The sequence below is a fragment of the Lepidochelys kempii genome, chromosome 11 (assembly GCF_965140265.1).
Source record: "Lepidochelys kempii isolate rLepKem1 chromosome 11, rLepKem1.hap2, whole genome shotgun sequence".
NCBI lineage: Eukaryota > Metazoa > Chordata > Testudines > Cheloniidae > Lepidochelys > Lepidochelys kempii.
In genome coordinates, this window is record NC_133266.1 from 2970923 (window position 1) to 2991170 (window position 20248).

The 20248-nt window shown below is 56.8% G+C and overlaps 1 protein-coding gene across 25 annotated transcripts in view; it reads left to right on the forward strand.

Annotated features, from left to right (window-relative positions):
* Positions 1 to 20248, forward strand: part of TNS1 (tensin 1) — a 274551-nt gene that overhangs the window by 194366 nt on the left and 59937 nt on the right. For 23 of the 25 annotated variants that reach the window (XM_073304965.1, XM_073304974.1, XM_073304973.1 and 20 more), the window contains 2 exons: positions 11625 to 13412; positions 19233 to 19319. In XM_073304965.1, coding sequence (XP_073161066.1) covers positions 11625 to 13412; positions 19233 to 19319 — 1875 coding nt within the window. The remainder of the gene's footprint in view (positions 1 to 11624; positions 13413 to 19232; positions 19320 to 20248) is intronic. The other 2 variants (XM_073304972.1, XM_073304990.1) reach the window with 1 other exon arrangement.

A 20248-nucleotide genomic window follows, 5' to 3' on the forward strand; every position in this document is an offset into this window, starting at 1 on the left:
CCCCCAGTAAGGCCAACATTTTTCAATGTAGGTGCCTGCAGTTAGACACCGGTGTCCGTATTTAGGCAGCTAAGTAAGCCAGGGTGCTGAACATGCGCGACTCCCTTTGACTCCAGTAAGGGCTGTAAGGGGGGGTAATTGGGCCATTTATTTCAGTGCCTCAGTAGGGATGTGTGGGCCAAACGTTAGGCACCCAAATGTGAACATTTTTTAACTCAGAGATTTTCCACCCCATGCACCAGTGGAAACCCAGGAGTCCTGACTCCCCCCACAGCTCTACTCTCTAGCATACACTGCTCCACTCCCAGAGCCAAGCTGAGAACCCTGGAGTGTCCTGTCAGTCCCCGGCTTTAACCGTCTGCCAGGTGGCCTCCAGAAATCCCTTTCCCTGATCTGCTAGTCCCAGTCCTGCAGCACACAGGTGTGCGTATGACTCCTGGGGAAGCCAGTGGGAGTTTGGGGCCCTGGGCGGTGCGTGTGCTGATGTACTGCATGGCAGGGGGACCCCGGCCCATGCACGTCTTTACCTCAGGATGTGTGTCATGAAATCAGTCCCACGGTTCGTTATGGGGCAGCGTGGCCCCCTAGGCAGTGCTCACACAGCCCTGCCATAGCTTCTCCACAGCAATGGTTCTGTCCATTCCTCCCCTAAATCTCTCCACCTTCCCCGGTTCCCCACTTTCTCTGTTTCTCCCCCACCTTCCCCACCCCGCCCCCAGTCTGCTGTTAGCTAAGCGATTTTGAATGTCGTCTGTGAAAGGACTTTATGGGCTGGTGATGGGAGATTGGATGCCTTTGACCCGCGTCCAGCTCCGACATCTGCAGGAGACTTGCTAATTCCCCACCTGAGTAATCGCTTTGGCATGAGCCTCTCGCTGCTGCTGGAATTGCTCCCCCATTGCCTTCCTGGGGTTGTGTTTACAGCAGCCTGGCGTGGCGGTGGGCTTGGTCTGCCTAGGCCTTTAAAACATTCTGCAGATGCTGGAGCCACCGCCCCTCCCTTCTCTCCCCGGCCGGCGGTTTGATCTCTTGCTCCCTTTCCTGGCACACCCACAGCGCTCACTGGGCTCGGGTCTGCTCCTGCGTCCCATCAGCCTCTGGCACTGCCGGAGCTCATCACGTTCCTTAACTAGGTGGCGCAGGGCGGGCTGGAGCCGCACCCCTGAGCTCTGCGTCTTGACCATTTGGGTGATCTCCCCACCCCATTCCAAAACCCATCCCTTCCACTTGCCTGCAGAGCGGAGTGAGCCACAGCCTCTCCTCTGGCCTGTGCTCACAGGGACGAGTTACCCGGTGGGAGCAGCAGGGCAGGAGGTGGCTGGGGAGGAGAAGACGGGGATGGTGGCTGCAGTGCGAAGGGCCTGGGGCAGGTGCCCGGTGATGAGACCTGGGACAGGCACCCTGAGAGGTGGGCTGGGTCCAGGAGGCAGCGTGGGAGCAGGACTCAGTCTGTCACGCAGCACTGCGCCAACAGGAGCCGATCACAGCCTGCCCAGGGGCAGCCGGCAGCATGTATTAACCAGGGTGGCGGTGGTCTGGGGGAGTGCAGGTCCTGCCCCCCTTCTCAGCTGCGGCGTGGCACCCAAGAGCCCACGGTACAGCCAAAGCCTGGGAGAGCTCTCTCCTGTCGGCACTGAGCGGCTACATGAGTTGTAAGCTCGCGAGTGTAGACATGGCCTAAGGTGGAAGAACTCTGGTTTTCCCCTCCGCTGGCTTGGGCTCTGTGCCCGTTCCGTGATGTTAAGGCAGAGGGGTGCAGGACTGGCTGGTACTCAGGGGGTTCTCGTTAGCAGGACCGGCGCAGTCGCGAGGGACATTGGACATACCGAGTCCGTCCACGCTGCCGTCGGTGGTGGGCATGCAGCGGGTGGAGATGTGCCCGAGGGTGCGAGTCTGCTGGCTCCACTAACAAGAGCCAGGAAGCATCTGTAACCTGGGCCATACAAACCTGCCTGGGACCCTGTTCTGTGTCCCTGAGCAGCCAGCCCGTGCTGCCAGGTCTTCCTCTCTCGAGCGCAAGCAGAGCCAGCTCGGGTCTCTCCATGCTTGCTGCAGGCACAGCTCCGATTGGCAGGTAGACATACCCCTTATGATGATGGAGAAGGTGGCCAGATGCCCTTCTGGAGTCACTGCCACCCCACTGGCTCCTGAACCGGCTCACCAACAATAAGAGCCGACCTGAACCTTTGGCAGAAACTCAACCCCCGAAATGTTCCCTGTCTTCCAAACTAACCCAGCTCATCCTGCTTGTCTGTTTCACATCCACGCCCCGGCTCCAAAAAGGGAAATGCTAAACAACTGGGACAGAGCCTGTTTTCATGAGCTTCCCAGAAGATTCAGATAGATCAGAGCTTTGAGGGGGCAGCATTGTCTAGTGGCTACCGCATGGGACCAGGCGGCAGAAGAGCAAACTTCTTCAAGACACTTGACTTCCTGGGGCCTCAGTTTCCCCATCTGTTAAATGGGGACTGTCATTCTCACCTATTCCCACGGGTTGCTGTGAGCCTCGCGGCAGGAATGTTTGCCAAGCATGTTGGGATACCAAGGTGGAGAGCAAGTGTTAGAATCATCCCCGCTTTGGGGTATTTTTCATAATTCAAACGCTGAATCTTCACCCTGATTTGGAGTGGCATGGGGCGTCCAAAACCTAGAGTCCTGGGTGCTGGACACCTCTCTGGAGTATTCCCCATCTGTGTTCTGCCATCAGAGGGCACGGTGCCAGCTGGGCTCTCTCGATGGGTAGGATGTCTTGTGCAGCCTCTTTTGTCTAGGAAAAGTAGGAAAAAATGGTTAATACCTAGTGAAAGTTATTCTTTATTTTCACTGTCGAAGTTTCCTTGAAACTTAAACCTGTCTGAATAAGAGAGCGAGCGCGCGTAAGAGCCTGTCTGGCTGGAGTTGTGTTTGGAACGTGTGCACTAGAAGATCTTCCAGCGCTAAACCTGGCTGCTAAAATCACAGGAGGCCGAACTGCGTGCCCTTGCATGGCGTGTGAGAATGCCTTTGTATTTCAAACCTCCAGAAGGTTGGGGAAGGATTTTCAAGGCCCTGAGACTGCCCTGTCCTGATGCTATTTAAGCTGCGATGCCTGTCCCGGTTTGAATAAAAACGCCCCACACTAGGGCTTTGTTCAAGACTCCTTAACCAGACCAGAACCTACTCTTGTTCTGTTCTGAGCTTCCTGGTTTTGTTGAGAATAGTAGATGGAAATACAGATGATTTCTGGAAACACCTCTTCTTGCAGTTTTTTTGGGCCAGCCAAACCCAAGAAGTAAGCTGAAAGCTGTACGGTAGTCACCTGCCTACTATAACTGGCCAGTAGATTTCAGTCCCCAGGAGAGACTCTTTGTTGTAAGAAAAGGAGGACTTGTGGCACCTTAGAGACTAACCAATTTATTTGAGCATGAGCTTTCGTGAGCTACAGCTCACTTCATCAGAAGCTGTAGCTCACGAAAGCTCATGCTCAAATAAATTGGTTAGTCTCTAAGGTGCCACAAGTCCTCCTTTTCTTTCTGCGAATAGACTAACACGGCTGTTACTCTGAAACCTGTCTTTGTTGTAAGCGGTTGGTGTTCCTCAGCCAAGTATCATAATAGTCCAAAAAATAAAGGTTGGTGATGAATGGCAAGCATCCTCTCCTCTGGAAACGTCACCAAAAATCACCTTTGCTCTGTGCAAGGTTTGCAGCCTGCTTTCTAGACTAAAGGAGCTGAGTGCCACAGGAAATCTGCTTTGGAGAAGCATCCCAACTTTGGGAGATGCCTGAATGGGGCTGAAGCTCAGAACATGGGTGAGATTGGTCACGAGTGGAAAGCAGTGGGTGGGGTTCAGCTTTGGCTTTCTCTGGTGAAAATGTCTGGAGTGGGGTACAGCAGAATCCCAATACACCCCTTCTTTCTTTCTATCTATCTATCCATCCATCAATCCCTATACACCCCCTCTATCCATCCCTCTATCCCTCCATCAATCCCCATACACCCCCTCTATCCATCCTGCTATCCACCCATCAATCCCCATATACCCCCTCTATCCATCCCTCTATCCACCCATCAATCCCCATACACCCCCTCTATCAGTCCATCAATCCCCATACACCCCCTCTATCCATCCCTCTATCCATCCATCAGTTCCTATACACACTATCTATCTATCTATCTATCTATCTATCTATCTATCTATCTATCTATCTATCTATCTATCTATCTATCTAACACCTGTCAGGGATGGTCTAGATAATACTTAGTCCTGCCTTGAGTGTAGGCAACTGGACTAGATGACCTCTCGAGGTCCCTTCCAGTTCTATGATTCTGTCTATCCCCATACACCTGCTCTATCTATCTATCTATCTATCTATCTATCTATCTATCTATCTATCTATCTATCTATCTATCCCCATACACCCCCTCTGTCTGTCTGTCTATGTATCTCTGCTTCCTTCTCGATGGGGGCTAAGTTCTCACCCTTCCATTGCCTTCAGTGGGGTTCAATCGGTGAATTTGTCCCGGTGTCACTCTGTTAGCCCCAGGCTCTGTTTAACCCCGCTCCTTCCCATGTGATTGTTCCACAGCTGGAAGAGCACGGACGTCCCTTGTGTGGTCCCATTCGCAAAAAGCTGGGGCCCAGAGGGAATGGAAAAATCACCTCCTCTTTTGGGCTGTCTGTCTCTGGTTTCTGACTTTCCGTTGTCTGCCTCTCTTCATCCCCTGCCCCGCCACACTCTCTGCCCATTCACCTCTCCTCCCTTTCTCCACCTCCTTCCCTCTCTCCGCCCGGCTCTGGGCGAGCGCTCTGTCTAGCGGCTGTGCGGTGCAGCCGCCCAGTGCTAAGCTGCTGGACTCGCAGCCTCTGTGATGTCATGCTAAAATCACATAGCTGCAGGATGATAAATCCTTGGGATCCAACTGGCTGAAATTACAGACGGCGTTTTATCCCACGAGCCAGGAAACACCCCGCTCCAGTCCCTGACAGGCAGAGAGGCAGGGCAGGAGACAGGCAGAGCTGGGGCTGTCGTCTCTCAGGAACTCTTAGAAAGCTCCGGCACTGAAGGAAAAGGGAGTGAACAGCGAGGGAAGGAAATTAACCCAGTTCCTCCTCTTCTGCTGGGTGTTTTCCTTCCATCCAGCTGGTAAGTTCTGACTCTGGCTGGGCTTTGCTTCCTCGGGAATCTGACCAGATTTGGTTTGCCAGATGGGTGACTGTAATCTGCTGTTTAACAACACCCTAGAGCCAGGCAGATCTCAGCACTTCCCCACTGAGGGCAGGGACGGCTCCTTGGCACTGCTGAGCCTCATAGCTGAGCAGACGATGAAACGGAAACCCTGTCGGGATTGAAGGGCAGGGGCTGAGTGAATGCCTGGAGCTCCTGTTGGGAACCCAGCCTGATTCCCGTGCTTCCCCGTCCCGTCGCAGGGTCGCGTGGTCCCCACCTGCCAGCCAGCCTAGCTGTCACTTCGGGGCCACACGTTTGGAAACGACCCGGGGCCGGATTCCAAGTGGGTGTAATTCAGCCCTGGAGTCAGTGGAGCTGTACTGATTTACGCTGGGGCTCAGAGCCCAACGGGCAGAGTTGGTCACACTGCGGGGAGGAATCTTGGGATGGGGGACTCAGCTCACCCGAGCATCGACCAAATCAAGTAGCCACATCCCCAGGTGATTCTGACTCTGCTTCTCTCCTGTGCTGTCTTTCCCCTCCCCCTGCGATCTGCCGGCGGCGTAGAGGCCGATTCGCTTGTTTCCCTTCCTCTTGGGCAGCGGTTTATGCTCTGCTGTGTCAAACCTGCTTTGCACCATCATCAAGTACCTGGCTGGCTGTTTGAGAAGCAGATTTGAATGTGGCCACAAGTGTTTGGAGAAAGTTGGATTGATCTGAATCAGCCGCTAGATCAGCCACTCTCTCCTTTCCTACAGTCTGTTTGCTGTTCGATTTCTCTCTGCGCAAAGGGGAAGGGACAGGCAGGGGGATGAAGGCCAGGGAGCAGGGTAAAGCCGTCAGAGAATTGGAGAGTCGTGCTGTTTCTATCAGTGTGCCTGGGTCCGTGGGATCAGAGAGGACGGTGGTGGGCGAGGGGTAGAACAGACTGGGGAATTCCTCTAGCAAAGCCTGGAGGGTTTTTTTGGATCCTTTTCCATCCTCCCTGCCTGAATCAACACAGGTGGATCGAACAAAAACCACTCTTGTAGTGTCAGATACCTTTGAAAAATAAAAGCCGCTGAGTCAATAAGCTAATGGTGGGTGCTCTGCACGCCACGGTGAGGATGCTGCTACCATCCCAGATGGTCTAGGGGAACATAAGAGACAGATGAGGTGGGGCTTTCTCATTGGACAGAGAGTCGGACTGACTGTCCCTAGTTTGGCTTTGCACTCGTGTCTGACAACTGACCATGGGAGCAGGTGCCCGCTTGCTGGGATTCTGCCAGTTTTGCTGTGAAAGTGGCGAATCTGCCCCTCCCTCTCCATCACAGCAGAGAGAATCGTAATGCTTTGTTTCATGGCAGTAGAAGCGTTTTGTCATTTTGAACCCTGCTCCCTGCCCTGTCGGACCCAAAAGGATGGTCCGGATTCAGGCCCAGAGAGCTAGGATGCTAGTTCTGTGTCCTCCAAAGCGATCTGAAAGCCATGAGTTTGGGCTGTATCTGCTGCATGAGGGTGCATAAGTGGATTCAGGAGGGTTTTTCTGTCTCTCATCTCCATCCGTCTGTGAGCAAGTTGCTCTTGTACAGTGTTGTCTAGCGGTTAAAACACAGGTGCAAGAGTCAAGAGCCCTGAGTTATAGTCCCAGTTCTGACACCGACTCCTCGTATGGCATGGGTGAGTCACTTAACCCGCCTGCAGCTGGTTGTTTTTACCTGCCTCGTGGGCGTCTGCTGGGACCGAGCGGTCGGGGTTTCCGAACCATGGTGGAAAGGGCTAAATCAGAGCAGGAAATAATTTGGCTCCAATCGCTCTGAGCCAGCCCAGCTTAGCCAGTAGCAGAGCTTGGTGCAACTCCATGGAGACCGCAGGCTGGGGGCGAGCTCCTTGGGCTGGGAGGCCTCTATCTCCTGAATTCCCCCGGTCAGTTTGGGCTGGGTGGTGCTCGAACATCTACCCTGCAATTTGTAGCCCCATCGTCTGAGTGAGATGACAGGGCTAGTCACAGCGGTGCCTCGGCTCTTGTATTGCAATGTAGACGTCCCCTAGGATCTCCCATCAGACAGCAACACTTGGAAGAGGGCTGGGGACTTAGGCCATCAGCCTGGCAAGGGCCTCGTGGGTAGGGTTGCCAACCCTCCAGGATTTGCTTGGAGTCTCCAGGAATTAAAGACGACTCTTTAATTAAAGATTATGTCATGTGATGAAATCCCCAGGAATGCATCCAACCAAAATTGGCCACTGTACCCATGGGTCACAGAGCCCAGTCCTGGCGTATCATCCCATGTGTAAACTTATCAAGCTCCCGCTTTGAGCTAGCTGGGCTGTTTGTCCCCACAGCTTGGCCTCCCTGCTGGCTCGTTGCCTACATCCCTCTCAAGGAGAATCTGGTCCACAGGCCACTTTGGGACTGTGCTGGCCTTGCCTTGAGCTTTAAAAATCCCCCCCATCCCCTGCCAGAAGGCCATTCTGCAGATGCTTTTGAGATGCTTCTCCCAGCAGCAGGGCGGGTTCTGAATCAGGGTGCTAATTCAAGCCTCTTCCCTCTATTTCCCCTGGCCCACGTGCTTTATTTATTTGATGTGGACATAACCTGCAGGCACGTTATTCCTGCCTCTCCGGGGCTTGTGCCCAGCCTCCCAGGGCACCCCTAGAGTCGCTGTCTGTTGTTTCTGTCATGCTTGTGCTTCGGCGCGAGGAACTCAGCCCATCCTGAGTGGCAGCAAAGAGCCTAGAGAATTGTGGACCTGGCTGGTGGGGTGAGCCCGGGAGAGCTCCAGGGAGCTGGTCTGGAAGGAGGCATTGCTCAGGTTCTCCCCTCCGGGAAGAGAGCTCCGCTGAGTCAAACCCTGGCTTCCCCGCAGAGCCGTGTCGTGGAGGAAGGTTGGATCAGCATCCTCCCCACAAAGCGGGGCAGAGGTGTGTCAATAGGCAGGAGAAGGCTGGGCGCTCTCCGGGGCTCTGGGTGCCCAATTCCCTTCGTTTGACAGTTCGCCTAGCAGTTGCTAGAGTAAGGCTGGGGACCGGCCGGTTTGACAGGGCTGTACAGAGCCATTGGAAGCCATGGCGGGGCTGGGCATCTCTCCCTCGGAAAATCTTAATCATCCTTCCCAGCCCACGGTCTCAGACTGCTGGGACAGAAGGAGATTTAACCCCTGATGTCCCAGGACCCGTTCAGTGGGCTGAACTTGCTTTCGACTGAACGTAACCTGGCTACATCTGCACAAAAACCTAGCGAAGGGCTGAGGGCTGAAAGTGAATGCTACCGTGTAGAATGAGTGTTGTTATGGTAAGAATTTGTGGCCTGATCCAAAGCCCGCGGAAATCGGAAAAGAGACTTCACCGTGCTCGCTTTGGATCAAAACCCCCCATCTCGAACTCGGTTTCCCTAGGTTTGTATGTCCCACTCTGGTGGTGGCATATGCGCGGTACAGAGAGGACTTTTTGCCGTCCTTAATCAAGAAATAGTTGCCCAGAGGGTTGCTGTGTGGGCACATGGGTGCACACGCAATGCGGGGGAGTTGCCGTGTGTGAGTCTGCATACACAGCGTGTGCATGGGCACACACCTGTCGTGTGCATGTTGCTGGGTGTTTGCGTGGCTCGATGTGCGCTCCTGGCAGGGGTATTGCTGTGATTTTGTGTGTGCACACACTTTGTGGCACGGTCGCTCGCGGCGGGGTGTCCCTGTGCGATGTGTTTGCCTGCAGATCAGAGTGTTCTGATTTCACACTGTCGCATGAGGCCGTCTTCCGGCTCTCAGTCTGGCCTCTGGCTCGCGGCCAAGGAAGAGTCACTTTTTCCTCTAAAAAGAAAGCGTTTAATGTTGCCTCCATGGCCTTCCAGGAAACCTCACTGGGGATCTGGAAAAAGAAATGGAGAGACTCCAACGGGGGGAGAGGGCGGAGTGGGGAAATGGACAGCTTGCTCTGGTATTCCATGCCACACTCAGTGCCAAGGCAGCGCCTTTGATACGGGACGACATTCTTCCGGTACCTGGGCCCATTTGAAGCAGCCCATCTTCCCCAATTCCCTGCATTCGCCCAGGGCATTGGAGCCCCGGGCAGCCCTGGAGCAGAGAGCAGTTTAAAATTAAGGCTGGAGGACCAGTTTGGAAAAACCTGAAAGTCACCTGGAGGACGACAGCTGCCCCTGCACTTTGCAGAGCCCCAACGTGCCAGCATGAGGGAGCAGGCTGTGAGGTTGCTCCCATGCCGGGATCAGGCCGGGATGGGATCTGCAGAACTAGGGTTGTAGGGCCCGCAAGAGGGTGGGGTCCGAAGCGGCTGGTTGCTTCGCTTGGGCATGAGGTCAGTCGGTACAAACGGAGCATGGCGGAGTCTCCCAAACTGAACAGCTGACTCGGCATAGCTCTATGGCGAGGCGATGGCGTCTGATTTACGGCGTCGACCTGCCGGGGCTCGGTCATGGAGCGCAAGGTTCAGAACGGAGCAGGCTGCTTCCTGCAGGCGGGTAGCCCGGGTCTCGTCCCGCAGCGGGACCCCATTTGGCTTGTGAGGCTGTCGTGGCGGAAACGTGGTCACGTCGTCACAAGAGCGGTGTCCGGGGTCACAATTGTATCGGTCTAAAATGCTGCTGTGTGGGCTGGCCCCAGGAGAGGCTCTGATTCTCTGGGGGGGAGCAAGGGAAGGAGGAAGGGATAGATCCATTAAATGGATTTAAAACTGGCTAACAGTTTTAAAATGTAACCGTTAAAGGAGAATCATCTTCAAGCTGGTGCATGTCCAGTGAACCCCAGAGCCCCATGGGGATGAAGCCAGGAGCCCGGATGCCATGCGGGGCTAAAGCCGGGAGCCTAAAGCTGGGAGCCCTAACCCCTAGTGCCCCATGGGGCAGGCAGAAGCCCTGAGTCCCCCTGCCTCACAGGGCTAAATCCCCAAGTCCCCCTGCCCTGTATGGCTAAAGCCAGGATCCTGGATCCCTGGTGCTGAAGCAGCAAGCCCCCCCCACCCCTACCCCAGTGGTTGAAGCCTGGGGCCCTGAACCCCACTCCCTCCCCCATGGGGCAGAAGTCCTGAGCCCTCAGCCCAATGGGGAAGAAGCCCCCATCCCCGCAGGGCTGAAGCCTTGTGCCCCACCCCAATCTGGTGGCTAGAGCCTCGAGTCCCCCTATCCATGTGGCTGAAGCTCAGAGCCCTGAGCCCCCAGCCCTGCATGTCTAAAACCCAAGCCCCTTGTCCTCCAGTGGCTGAAGCCCACAGGCCCCCGTGCTGGGCCCTGGAATTTCTATAGCATGTTGGGGGGCCTCAGAAAGAAAAACACCGAGAACCCCTGACCTCACAGACAAATACCCAATGGCTGGAAATTGAAGCTAGACAAATCCAGACTGGAAATAAGGCATAAATGTTACCAGCGAGAGTAATTAACCATTGGTACAATTTACCACGGGATCTGGTGGATTTGCCATCACTGGCTATTTTAAAATCAAGGTTGGATTTTTTTAAAAAATGCCTCCTTTTGAGCTAGAGCGGATTATTTTAGGGGAGTTCTCTGGCCTGTCCGGTCAGACTGGATGATCACAATAATCCTTTCTGGCCTGGAATCTAAGATCCATCCATCCACCTTGTTTGTGTGAGAAGTTCTGGAACAGCCTTTCCAGGGGAGCAGTGGGGGCTGGCTTCAAGACTGAGCGTGATAAGTGTACGGAGGGGCTGGGATGATGACACTGCCTACAATGGCAGGTGGCCGACCTTCTACTGCTACCAGCAAATATCCCCAACAGCCGGGGATGGGACACCGGATGGGGAGGGCCCTGAGTCACTACAGAGAATTCTGTCCCAGGGGTCTGGCTGCTGGGTCTTTCCCACAAGCTCAGGGTCTGACTGATCGCCAGATTTGGGGTTGGGAAGGAATTTTCCCCCTGGTCAGATTGGCAGAGACCGTGGGGTTTTTGCCTTCCTCTGCAGCATGGGGCACAGGTCACTTGCAGGTTTAATCCGTGGATTCTCTGTAACTTGAAGTCTTTGAGACTTCACTAACTCAGCCAGAGCTTAGGGGTCTATTGCAGGAGTGGGTGGGTGAGGTTCTGTGGCCTGCAATGGGCAGGCGGTCAGGGGGTCTGGGGCTGCTTTCCAGTCTCGCAGGGCCATACGCCTCACGCAGCCCCCTTTCCAGTTTGAACCTTGCGGGAGAGCTCACATCAATGCTCTATCGATCCAGCCTGCAAAGCATCCTGTGCTTTCAGCGCAGTGAAAGCAGGTTTCCAGTAACATCTCAGTAGACGCCGTCTCCTCTGGGGCCACGTTAGCCGCAGAGGACACACCGCCGGCGTCTCCGGCAGAGCAAGCGTCCGCAGGAGAGTGGTGGGAATGTGGTGCGTATTTCACGGGGAGGCTGAGTGCTCGGCAGCTGGCTGACAGGGCCCTTATCTCAGCGTTCAAACTTCGAAGCCATCGGTGCTTAATGGGAGCCATTAGCTCGCTCTCCCGCCCCGAGCGAATTGTTGATCTGCTTTGTTCCCTTCTCCCCATGCAGAGCTTGGGCACACTCAGGGGCCGCTGGACGGGAGCCTCTACGCCAAGGTGAAGAAGAAAGACTCGCTCCACGGTAGCACCGGCGCCGTCAACGCCAGCCGCGCCCCCCTCTCTGCGGCGCCCAACCACCTTGAGCACACGCTGTCTGTCAGCAGCGACTCGGGCAACTCCACCGCTACCGACAAGACCGACGAGCAGGCGGCGCCTGCCGGCGGCCCCCCGGCACTGACCCCCGAGGAGAAGCGGGAGCTCGAGCGCCTCTTGAGCGGCTTCGGCTTGGAGAGCGAAGCCCCCATGCGCAACCGCCACCCCGGGGCGGCGCCGGCCGGCAGCTCTGCCCTCCCGGGGCGCCACGTGGTGCCGGCCCAGGTGCACGTCAACGGGAGCGCCCCCGCCCTGGTGGCCGAGCGGGAGACGGACATCCTGGACGACGACCTGCCCAACCAGGACGGGCAGAGTGTCGGCAGCCTGGGCACCCTCTCCTCCTGCGACGGCATCACCAACGCCAGCGAGGTTGGCTACCAGGAGGTGCCCCGGATGGAGAGCCTCTCCTGCCTGCCCAACGGCCCGTCCAGCTTCGACGGCGTGGACAAGCTGCACAAGGAGGGGCTGTATGACTCGGAGCCGCTGATCAACGGGGGGTACCCCTACAACAACCAGAACACGCTGCGGAGCATGATGGGGCGACACCCCCAGCCCCTGCTGAGCCAGATCCGGCCCTCGGTGTCTGCTCAGGAGAACCTGTCCGACTACCGGCAGCAGCCAGCCGGCTTCCCTGAGCCCGGCTGGCTGCAGCCCCGGCCGCCGGCCACCACGCAGCCCTACCTGTACGGCTTTGACTCCAGCGACATGTACCATTCTCAGTCCTACCCAGCCGCCGAGCCGGGCCTCCAGCTCCCCCCGGCGCCAGCTCGGAGCACCAGCAGCCGGGAAGCCGTGCAGAGGGGGCTCAACGCCTGGCAGCAGCTAGGCGGTGGCAGCAGCGGTGGGAGCAGGCCGCCCTCCCGTCAGCAAGACGGCGGCCTGGAAAGCCAAAGCCCTAGTGTCTCCAGTTCGAGCCCCCAGCCCAGCCCCTTGCCGGCGGCCCCCCCTCCGAGCCACAGCATCCCTGAGTTCCCCCGGGTGGCCTCCCCGAAGGAGATCGAGCAGTCGATAGAAGCACTGAACATGCTCATGCTGGACCTGGACCCGTCTGTCTCAACGATGCACAAGTCCCAGAGCGTCCCCGTGGCCTCCAGAGAGGAGCAGCCTGGCCCGGTGGTCTCCTCTCTGTCTGCCCAGCCAGCGTTGGGCCTTCCGAGCCAGGCGGCCCCTCAGGTGACCCAGCCGAGACCCAGCAACGCCTTTGGTGCCATGCCGGAGAGCGTGTCCCACAATGCCATGGGCACCGCTGTCACCCAGCCCCCACCAGCTTCTGAACCGCTGTCCAAAGCCTATCTGCCAGGACCGCCGGCCCAGGTGGGCCGGGGCGCTGGAGAGCCAGAGTCCAAGGCGCAGGATTTTGGGGTGTCCTACTCACCCTACGGCTATCAGAACCAGCAGCCTCCTGAGCCGCAGACAAAGAGCTACAGCCGCGCCCCGGGAAGCCCCCCAACCTCTTCCATCCCTCTGGCAACAGCTTACAGCCCTGTTCGGCCTCAGCAGCCCCTGATCCTGTCGCCCCCCTCTCCCACAGCGACAGCCCAAGTTCAGATGCCCCTGAAGGGAGCGGAGCATTACCAAGAGCCTGCTAGACCCTCGGAAGAAGAGCCCTTGAACCTGGAAGGGCTGGTGGCACACAGAGTAGCAGGTAAGAGGCTTTGATTTGCAGTGCCACCTCTGGCTGGCCGTCACCCCAGGGCCAGGCTGCACTGGTCCTCGACTATTGGGTGAGGGCGGGTTATGCAGCGAGCGGGTGGGGGCCTGCGTGCCCGGCTCTTGCGGCTGCGTCCACACGCAGAATGGAGCCATGAACGCACCAACGAGGCTCTGGCTGCGTGGGAGGCCCACTGGGATGGAGGCGCCCGTGCCCCATGCCCCAGCCTGGCTCCAGGCCCCCTTGGAAACTAGGCTCTCTGGGCCCCTAACATACCAGGGGAACCCTCTCTATCCTTGCTCTTGGGAAGAGGCAGCCCGGGGAGCTCAGCCAGACCCCCTCCTCAACGAGCGGTGCCCAGGAGAGGAGAATCGGGGCCTGTCCCTGGGAACGGGGTTGGACCCGGGAAGCATGCACGGGGTGCAGAGGGAAAAAGGGATGGAAGTTGTGGGAAGGGTGAGACGAAACGCAGATGCGCAGGACAGGAGGGAGCTCAGGGAAGAGTTAAACGTCCCTCAGCCTGTTCCCAGAGTCCCCTCTCCATGCAAACGGGGTCATGACTGGAGGGGAGGTGTCTGCCGCACGGCCTCGCTGTCCAGGCTCGACCACTGCCCTGCCCCTGGGCAGTGCCCAACTGGTGAGGCGGGGGACCGCGTGAGCAGCACGGCTGAGCTCAGGGCTTCTCTGTGGCTGCGTTAGTTACTCCGTGCGCCTAGCTGTGCGGGAAAGAGGGCCCGACAGCCTTTGGCCTGCTCTGATGAGATGGCCAGTCTGGCTTCGCCTTCCTGAGAGCTCTGGCTGGATCAGCGCTGGCATGTCTGGGGGCGGCTCCAAACTGCCCTGCTGCCCCGTTTGCTGGCGGCTGTCGAGCGGTGGGGGCTGGGGCTGGCTCTAGGACCGTAGCGGCCTGCAGAGGTGTGTCGTGGCTGCGGATGATGATCTCTTCCAGCTGTCCTCCTGCTCCCTCTGCTGCTCCTCTCTCTGCAGCCAAAGGGAAATTGCGCCGGCTTCCTGTGCGAGGAGCTGCTGGGAGCAGACTGATCAGTCCGGCCTGGGAGCAGGAAGGAGGCAGGACAAAAGCGGAGAGGCCAGCACCTTATAAAAGCAGAAAACAGCGAGTTGGCCCTACTGCCCCCGGTGATGGATTTTCAAAGGGGTTCAGGGGCCAGGTTTTGCTTGTGGGGTTCATGGCTCCCATGTGGGAGGCCAAGCCGTAGCTATCCTCCTTGGGAGACATCAGTTGGAATGGCCAGACTGGACTCCACTTTAGATACCCAGCGATAGCCCCTAGCGCCCAAAGCAGTCATGCTCACTGTGGGACCTTCCCGCTTGTATTAGGTGCTGTACTTACGTGGCTCCCATTATCACAGACTCTGAGTACCCTGCAGTCTTCAGGGTAATCATCCTCCCAACCCCCCTTTACAGCAGGGCAGTGCCGTCACACCAGGTGTACAGATGGGGAACAGAGACACAGAGAGGCCAAGTGACTTGCCTAAGGCCACATAGAGAGTCTGTAGCGGAGCAGGAGATTGACCCTTGGTCTCCCATGTTTTGAGCACGCTGGCTCTGTTCTGAACAGGCAGGAGAATGGAAATTGTCACACCCCTCTGAAGGTCTTCCCATAGACATGACCCCCTGGATCTGTTGTCAAACTATCCATTCAGCCTCAGAGCTTGGATCTGCACTGGGGAAACAAATGGCATAACTGGGGGGCATATTTAGAACCAGGTCTGTCATTGATCCTGATGCTTCAGGGCATATGGCCCCCAGTTGGGGTCAGGAGGTAACTTCCCCATGGGATAGTATGGCACAGTTAGGTGCGCTGTAGGGAATTGATGCCTTCCTTGGTAGTAACAGGCGTTCACCCTGGATATGGTCATTGACTAGTGGGACTATTCCAGTGAGGCATTTTTACCATGCACAGGGTGCGTGGACGGAATAGCGAACTGGCCTCATCTCTTTGGGACTCCGTTCGCCCCTGGCCTAACTTCAGAGCTCAGGCCCCAGCCTGAGCCTGGGAAGCAGGAAGCCAAGTCCCTCTTGGCCCGTCGGGCCTGGGGAATAAATCTGTGGCTTCTGGGCATGCACAGTGCCTGGCTCTGTCAGTGGCCGCCCTGCCTTCCTCTCCGTAATTGCCCTTCCGTGGGAATGCCAGGGCTGCGATCCAGCCTCCAGTTCCAGGGCTTGGCAGAGCAGGGTTTAGTCCAGCCAGCACCTTGGCCTCGAAACACAACGGTATTAGAGGGAGGGAACACAGCTCAGTTGCAAAACACCCCCACCCCTCCTACACCCCCCCCCCAGGCTGAGTCACTGCTCCGCAGAAGGAGGGAGAGAGGAGGGAGCCAGGTCCTGGCAGGCTGGTGCCGGTGTGGATTGCGGGGAAAGCTGGCTGCTGGATTGTGGGGAAAGGGGCCGCTGCAGCTGTCATGTTAGCCTCACGCCCTGAGCAATGGGCTTGGTTTACCGCAGTGTTAGGGGGCTTATTCCTTCACCCACTTACTTCCCTGGTCCTTCTTGCATGAACAGAGAGCAACAATCCCCCAAGTCCAAAGGTGCAAACAATTCGATGTTTATTGGGGTGAACTTCCAGCAAGCATGATTCCAGTTTCCTTCCTTAGTGTCCCCCTTCCCAGCTCTGACCCCACAGAGCCTTACACCTGTGTCCCTGTTCCCATTCCTGCCCTTAGCCAAACATGATTCCAATCCCCCCCCCCCACACACACACTTCCTGATTGACTGCAGACTATATAGTAAAATTTGAGTTCTGCTTAGCTATACCTTAACCAATCATTTTCCTGAAATTTAACTAACCAATCCTAACTTACCGTAACATGATTATTTAACCAATTATATCCCACCACCTTAATTAGTTTACACCCAGCAAAATTAATTATACAGCAGACAGAAACAATCACAGAACCAGACAGAGATTATACAGACAAACAATAGCAAAGTGACAGGTTTCAGAGTAACAGCCGTGTTAGTCTGTATTCGCAAAAAGAAAAGGAGTACAACTATCATGACAAAACAATACAGAAGTGAGGATTTCACATCCCAGCTATTGATAAGTGAGTTCTTGCCAGACAGGATGCTATCAAACTAAGTTTCCTTTTACATTTTCTAGGCACTTCCCTTTCTCTGGAGGTGATGGGCATTATCAGGACAGGATTGTATCCTAGCAGCCCAATCGCACCTTCTTTCAATGTGACTAGTTGGGAATGGGAGGAGGTGACCGGTCACTTCCCAGCTTAGGGCTGCCTCTGCTGCGTAGCCAAAGGCCTTAGCCTAAGCACAGGGCCTCAGACTGTTGCAGTGAGAGAAGGCCCTTACACCGGCAGACAGTGATTTTGATTCTTTCTTTTATACCTCTAGAACTAGCCAAGTGGTAAGAATAGACCTACATTCTTAGAGTACAGGCCTTTGCAGACAGGCCTGAATATCTATATCCTAACACCCAGCTCAAGGACACAGTGACTGTCCCTTTAATGCCCTGAGAATACGCCTCTCTCCCCCCCCCCAGCCCCCTCCATCCCACCCCAAGCTATAGGGAAATCACGGAGTGAAAACTGGAGATTTTTAAAAAACCCAAACCAACCATGGTGTCTGTGCTCATTTCTGCAGCACCTTACATCCCAGAGCCTTTCCCTGGCTACTAAACGGATCGCGTACGCAAATCACTTCGCCCAGCCCTGAAATGCAGCCACCTCTGGAGTGGAGTGTGGTAGCTGCTTAACAGCGCCCAGCCACAATGTGTCCTAGGTTAGGGCAGGAAAGGAGGCTGTAAACCGTTTCTGGGAGTTGAAACTGCAGGGTAATTTATGGGCCGCTTTGGGCCAGGACATCAGGGCTAAGACCTGGGCTTCAACAAAACCCCCGTTGAGTCACCCACACAGCTGCCTGCGTCAGCCCGGATTCCCCTTGGATCCAAGTGCCGCCCAGGCCAGATGCCGCTTGGTGGTAGGATGCGGTTCTCCGAGGAGGTGAGGGACCAGGGCGAGGCGGGGGGTGGGCTCACGCTGGGAGCTGTCCCTGGAGCAGGGCCGTATGTCGCCATTGGAGGCTCGTGGCCCGTCGCGGGGAAGAACAGCACAGCACAGAGGGCAGCGCGGCCTGTTTACATCAGGGGAGAACAAGGTGTCCCGAGAGCAGAGCCAGCAGCACGTGGCGTGAGTCAGGGCGCAGCCTGGACACGGGAGCTGGGGAGGCTGCGGGAGAGAAGATAGGAGGTGACGGCTGCTGGCAGGGGGAGGGGGTTATTTATGGCCCTCGCTGCTATAAGTTGCCTGTTTGTCCCAAGGCAAGTATGTGGGGAATTTCACACAACATCCTCCTCCCTGGGACTTGCAAGCAGGACAATTCCAATTTCCTAGGGCTGGCTGGGGCTGGGGGTGCCACAAGGAGGGTTACACAGGAGCGGGGATGGATGTCAGCAGCCCCCACCCAGAGAGACCCTGCTGCCTGCCAGCCCCAGAGCCTGGGGACCGACAGTGGACCCAGAAAGGCACCGGCAGCAGCTGCATGAGCCAGCTGGGCTGCACTGTAGACCCCTCAATAGGAGTTTGTTCATTACCGACGGGCTGATCCTCTAACATCAGAACGGCCAGGCTGGGTCAGACCAAAGGTCCCTCTAGCCCAGTGTCCTGCCCGCTGCCAGCCGTCAGGGCTAGGTGCCCCAGCGGGAATGAGCAGAACGGGTAATCATTGAGTGATCCATCCCCTGTCACCATTCCCAGCTTCAGGCAAACGGAGGCTAGGGACGCCATCCCTGCCCATCCCTTGCACCCAAACCGGCTGACGCGCTGGGTCGGATTCTCCACTTCCCTGTGTGGTCATTTGCATGAGGAGTGTAAAATGCTCCAATTCTCCACTTGCCAGCACCGGGGGGCAGGTAGCATTTTACACCTGCTGTATGCTCAGGCCAATTGGCTTTCTGACCTCTGTCCTGGAGGGCTGGACTCTGGGTCAGAGCCAGGCCCTCCCGCGGGTTCTCCAGCCCTTCAGTCCATTCCCCGGTTGTCCCGCGGGGAGCAATCGCAGCCCTCTGCCCATTGGGTGTACACAGACACTGACTGTTCCCTGCCCCACCCCTCCATCCTTCCAGTAACGCCCGTGGGCCTTGTGACTTTCTCGCTGAGCTCGGCCAAAGTGTGTGAGGTTTGCGTGTGACTGGCACAGGAGAATGGAGCGGGGAGCTTCCTTGGGAAGCTGGGTTCCCTCCCCGGGGTTGGTGGGGGGTGTCGCTTGGAATGGCAACATAACAGATAATTGGTCAGATAACGTAACACGCCCCAGGCTTAGTGCTCCCAAGTCCAAGGTCCCTCCAGTCATACCTGTGGGGTCTGTTCCCACCCTCGTGCATGCAGCCACCTCTGGGCTGGGGACTCCCGAGTGGTTGCTGTCCAGGCACAAGGATGGTCTGCGTGGATTGAAAGGAGGCATCAGTCCATTTAATTCTTCACTGTTTCCCTGGAGAACAAAATTCAACTGATGCCCAGACACTGCGGCTGCTCCATTCACCAAGCCTTCCTGACCCCTTTTCTTTCTTTCTGGGGTGCAAGAGACATGTCCCTGTTCCAGGGCAGTGGGGACCCCCAGTGTGTGCAGTCCCGTGCTGCCCCCTCTGCTCTCAGCGTCTCTGGGCTAGGCCACCATTCAACTCAGGATCCCAACTAATCTTTTCTCGTGTTCTTTTTTTTTCCTGTCTCCGTTGTGGTGTTTGTCCTGTCTGTCTCTCTCCATGGTGGACTGTGTCTCCTCCCTGGCTGACCTCCTCCTACTCCTGCGCCCCTTCCCCCCCTCCACCTCCCCTGCCAGAGTACAACGCCAAACTCCAGGGCATCCGGCAGAGCACGAAAGCCCCCCATCTTCCTCTGCACCGACAAAGATCCTTCTCCTTCGCTGGTTTGTTCCGTTCCTCCTTCCCCTTTCGCTCCGCTCCCCCCTGCTCTTCTGCATGCCGGATGGCTCCCCACGGTTGCTTCGATGTGGTGTGGCAGGGTTTGGTAGCACGCCCTGTTAGGGGGTGGGGGACCTGCTCAGAGTCTAGTGCAGTGGGCCAGGACGGGATGATCCCCACCATGGCAGAGCCTCCCCGCCCGAACCCCAGTCACTGGAAAATCCCAGACTGATGCCATTAGCTGACACACACACCCTTTGGGACAGTCATTGGGAAATCCCCCTCTGTACCGTGGTGCCTCGCGGGACTGGATTCTGGGTAGAGCTCTCCTCCCAGCCACAGCGCTCCTTGTTTTTTCATTTGGTTTCAGGCTCTCTTTCCCTGCCTGGGTGTTTGACTGGCTTGAGAGTGATGCCAGGGGCCTTAGATTCGGTCCATTCTCAGAGGGCACCCCCAGAGCAGCTAAGGACACGCAGGAGGTCACTGGCAAAGGGAGACTTGCTTGCCCAGTCGCTGTGTGTGCATGGGGAGGGGGCGGCACACAAAGGGTTAACAGTCCAAATCGGGGTGGGTTTATTCGGAGGTGGCAATGTATGTAAAAGCGCTGCAGTGGGTCCAGCTTTGATCTTTTATGCTGGATCTGGAAGGAGTCACTGAAATCCCTCCAGGCCAACACTGACCCCCCCCCCCCCAATATCCACATGGCCCCATGCAGCCATGTGTGTGCACTGGCTGGTCCCTCTCTCAGCGGGTCGTTGTCGGGGCAAAGCCTCCAGGCGGATGGCGATCCGCCGTCCGGAGGGCACACGCTCAGGGCTGCATGTCTCGCAGAGGGGCTATGCCACTGGGCCCGCTTTTAAAGCAGAACTTCCGGGTCCTCCCTGCCCGGTTGGAGAGGTTAAAGAAGCTGCCCCAGGCTGCTTGTTTGACTTCA